General features: G+C 47.9%; 1 protein-coding gene across 1 annotated transcript in view; it reads left to right on the forward strand.

Moving 5' to 3' along the window:
- The window catches only part of LOC130587515 (coatomer subunit alpha-like), a gene marked incomplete at its 5' end in the record, with an annotated part of 14,794 nt that extends 10,417 nt beyond the window's left edge, over window positions 1-4,377 (forward strand). The window contains 4 exons of the mRNA XM_057388497.1: window positions 45-273; window positions 1,291-1,437; window positions 2,589-2,778; window positions 4,256-4,377. Coding sequence (XP_057244480.1) covers window positions 45-273; window positions 1,291-1,437; window positions 2,589-2,778; window positions 4,256-4,377 — 688 coding nt within the window. The remainder of the gene's footprint in view (window positions 1-44; window positions 274-1,290; window positions 1,438-2,588; window positions 2,779-4,255) is intronic.
- Window positions 4,378-4,405: the final 28 nt, after the last annotated feature.

Genomic DNA, 4,405 nt, shown 5'->3' on the forward strand with positions numbered 1-4,405 from the left:
GGGCCATTTCTGGGGAGTTTGGGGCCCGTTTCGGGCCCGTTTAGGGATGAAATTTTTTCAGGAAAAATAATTTTTTTGGGGAATTTCGGGAATTTTTGTGAATCCCACAGTGACCACGGGATCATCCGCACCCTGGACCTGCCCATCTACGTGACGAGGGTGAAAGGGAACAACGTTTACTGCCTGGACCGCGAGTGCCGACCCCGCGTGCTGACCATCGACCCCACCGAGTTCCGCTTCAAACTCGCCCTCATCAACCGCAAATACGACGAGGTGAGAGGGAAATCCTAAAAAAACCCCAAAAGGGCAAATCCCAAAAGATTTGGGATGGTTTTGGGGTGATTTGGGATGGATTTGGGATGGTTTGGTGTGGGTTAGAGGGGATTTTGGGGTTATTTGGGGTCCTTTATGGACCATCGACCCCACTGAGTTCCGCTTCAAACTCGCCCTCATCAACCGCAAATACGACGAGGTGAGAAAAAAAAAACCCAAAAGGGACAACCCTAAAAGGGTTTGGGATGGGTTTGGGGTGATTTGGGATGGATTTGGGATGGTTTGGTGTGGGTTAGAGGGGATTTTGGGGTTATTTGGGGTCCTTTATGGACCATCGACCCCACCAAGTTCCGCTTCAAACTCACCCTCATCAACCGCAAATACGACGAGGTGACAGGAAAATCCTAAAAGAGCTGATCCTAAAAGGGTTTGGGGTGATTTGAGAGGGTTTTGGGATGGTTTGGGATAGTTTTGGGGGAGTTTGGGATGATTTCAGGATATTTTTAGGATATTTTTGGGGTATTTTGCAGGTCCTGCACATGGTGAGGAACGCCAAGCTGGTGGGACAGTTCCTGGGATATTTCTGTGATATTTTTGGGGCAGTTTTTGTGATATTTTTAGGATATTTTCAGGATATTTTCAGGATATTTTTAGGATATTTTTGGGATATTTTCGGGGTATTTTTCAGGTCCTGCACATGGTGAGGAACGCCAAGCTGGTGGGGCAGTTTTTGTGATATTCTCAGTATATTTTTAGGATATTTTCAGGATGTTTTTGGGATATTTTGGCAGGTCCTGCACATGGTGAGGAACGCCAAGCTGGTGGGGCAGTTCCTGGGGTATTCTGAGGATATTTTCAGGATATTTTTAGGATATTTTTGGGATATTTTCAGGATATTTTTGGGATATTTTTCAGGTCCTGCACATGGTGAGGAACGCCAAGCTGGTGGGGCAGTTTTTGTGATAGTCTCAGGATATTTTCAGGATATTTTTGGGATATTTCTGGGATATTTTGCAGGTTTTACACATGGTGAGGAACGCCAAGCTGGTGGGCCAGTCCATCATCGCGTACCTGCAGAAGAAGGGCTACCCCGAGGTCGCTCTGCATTTCGTCAAGGACGAGAAAACGCGCTTCGGGCTGGCGCTGGAGTGCGGCAACATAGAGGTAACACCAAAAAACGGGAATTTTGGGCATTTTGGGGGGATTTCAGAACCTTTTTTGGGATTTTGGGACCTTCATTTTGGGCGGTTTCAGCAATTTCGTTTCAGGAAATTCAAGGATGTTGCAGAAAGAAGTTTTGGGATGTTTTGGGCCCGTTTTGGGAAGAAGTTTATGGGATATTCTGGAAAATTCTGGGTCTTTCTGTGAACTTCACGTTGGGGACATTTTGTGCCATTTCTTAGCCATTTTTAGCCATTTTTAAGCCCGTTTTGGTCATTTCTGGCCCATTTTGAGCCATTTCTGATCCATTCTGCTCCACCCTTCAATCCTCCCATTCCATAATTTCTCCCAAATTCCCAAATTTTGTCCCAGATCGCCCTGGAAGCAGCCAAGGCTCTGGATGACAAGGGCTGCTGGCAGAAGCTGCCTTGGATGAGCCATTTTTAGCCGTTTTTGGCCATTTCTGAGCCGTTTTTGCGCCGATTTTTTCCCGTTTTTGCTCCGATTTTTCCCGTTTTTTATCCCAATTCCCAATTTTTTTCCCAGATTGCCCTGGAAGCTGCCAAGGCTCTGGATGACAAGGGCTGCTGGCAGAAGCTGCTGTGGATGGGCCGTTTCTGGGCCATTTCTGAGCCGTTTTTGCCCATTTTTTCTCCGATTTTGCCCATTTCTGCTCCGATTTTGCCCATTTCTGCTCCGATTTTGCCCATTTTTGCTCTGATTTTTCCCGTTTTTGATCCCAATTCCCATTTTTTTTCCCAGATTGCCCTGGAGGCTGCCAAGGCTCTGGATGACAAGGGCTGCTGGCAGAAGCTGCCGTGGATGGGCCATTTTTAGCCGTTTTTTGCCCATTTTTGCTCCAATTTCACCCATTTTTTCTCTGATTTTGCCCATTTCTGCTCCAATTTTTCCCGGTTTTGATCCCTGACCTTTCCCAATTCCCAATTTTTTTTCCCAGATTGCCCTGGAAGCTGCCAAGGCTCTGGATGACAAGGGCTGCTGGCAGAAGCTGCCTCAGATGAGCCATTTCTGAGCCGTTTTTGGTCATTTCTGAGCCGTTTTTGCTCCAATTTCTCCCATTTTCGCTCCGATTTTTCCCATTTTTGCTCCGATTTTTCCCGTTTTTGATCCCAAATCCCAATTTTTTTTCCCAGATTGCCCTGGAAGCAGCCAAGGCTCTGGATGACAAGGGCTGCTGGCAGAAGCTGGGAGCTGCAGCGCTGCTCCAGGGGAACCCACAGGTGGTGGAAATGTGTTACCAACGCACCAAGAGCTTCGAGCGCCTCGCATTCCTCTACCTGCTGACAGGAAACCTGGAGAAACTCAGGAAGATGATGAAAATCGGTGAGAGAGGGGGGAAAATCCCGGAAAAATCTGGGAAAAATTGGGGAAAAATCCGGGAAAAATCCGGGAAAAATCCGGGAAAAATTCGGGAAAGGTCTGGGGAAAATCGGGGAAAAGGGTGGCAAAGGTTGGGGAAAATCTGGGGAATGGTTGGAAAAATCTGGGAAAAACTGGGGAAAAGGCTGTGAAAAATCTGGAAAAAACCCTGGAAAGATCTGGGATGAAGGGTGGGAAATGGTGCCAGAAATGATGGGGATCAGTGAGATCAGGGAACCTGGAGAAACTCAGGAAGATGATGAAGATCGGTGAGAGAAAGGGAAGGGTGGGAAAAATCCAGGAAAAATCTCTATTTCCAACCCCATTTTCTCCATTTCTGACCCCATTTTCTCCGTTCCTGACCCCATTTCCAGGCTCTCCGGGTTCGTTTCTGGGCTCTCCGGGTTGTAATTCCCATTTTTCGTGTTCCCAACCCCATTTTCTCCATTCCCGACCCCGTTTCCATGCTCTCCGTGTTGTAATTCCCGTTTTTGGGGTTTCTGACCCCATTTTCCCCATTTCTGACCCCATTTTCTCCATTCCTGACCCTGTTCCCGGGCTCTCCGGGTTGTAATTCCCGTTTTTTCCATTCCCGACTCCATTCCCGTGCTCTCCATGTTGCAATTCCCGTTTTTTCCATTTCTGACCCCATTTTTTTGGTTTTTGACCCCATTTTCTCCATTCCTGATCCCATTTCTGGGCTCTCCGGTTTCTAATTCCCGTTTTTGGGGTTTCTGACCCCATTTTCTCCATTCCCAACCCCATTCCCGGGCTCTCCATGTTGTAATTCCCGTTTTTTTGGTTCCTGACCCCATTTCCGAGCTCTCTGGGTTGTAATTCCCATTTTTGGGGTTTCAGACCCCATTTTCTCCATTTCTGACCCCATTTCAGGGCTCTCCGGGTTGTAATTCCCGTTTTTGGGGTTTCTGACCCCATTTTCTCCATTTCCGACCCCATTTTCTCCATTCCTCACCCCATTTCCTGCCTCTCCTTGTTCTAATTCCCATTTTCCCCATTTCTGACCCCATTTTCTCCATTCCTCACCCCATTTCCTGTCTCTCTGTGTTGTAATTCCCGTTTTCTCCATTCCTGACCCCATTTTCCCCATTTCTGACCCCATTTTCTCCATTTCTGACCCCATTCCCATGCTCTCCATGTTGTAATTCCCGTTTTCTCCGTTTCTGACCCCATTCCCATGCTCTCCATGTTGTAATTCCCGTTTTTGGGGTTTCTGACCCCATTTTCCTCATTTCTGACCCCATTTTTTCCGTTTCTGACCCCATTCCCGTGCTCTCCGGGTTGAAATTCCCGTTTTTGGTGTTCCCAACCCCATTTTTGGGGTTTCCAGCCCCATTTTCTGCATTTCTGACCCCATTTTCTCCATTCCCGACCCCATTTCCATGCTCTCCGTGCTCTAATTCCCGTTTTTTTTCCGGAGCAGCCGAGATCCGGAAGGACATGAGCGGTCACTACCAGAACGCGCTGTACCTGGGGGACGTGGCCGAGCGCGTCCGGATCCTGCGCAACTGCGGCCAGAGTGAGTCTGGGATTTGGGAATTCTGATCCCAATTTGGGAATTCTGATCCCAATT

Source organism: Malurus melanocephalus, unplaced genomic scaffold, assembly GCF_030028575.1.
Source record: "Malurus melanocephalus ecotype Western Australia unplaced genomic scaffold, MMel_1.1 scaffold_2021, whole genome shotgun sequence".
NCBI lineage: Eukaryota > Metazoa > Chordata > Aves > Passeriformes > Maluridae > Malurus > Malurus melanocephalus.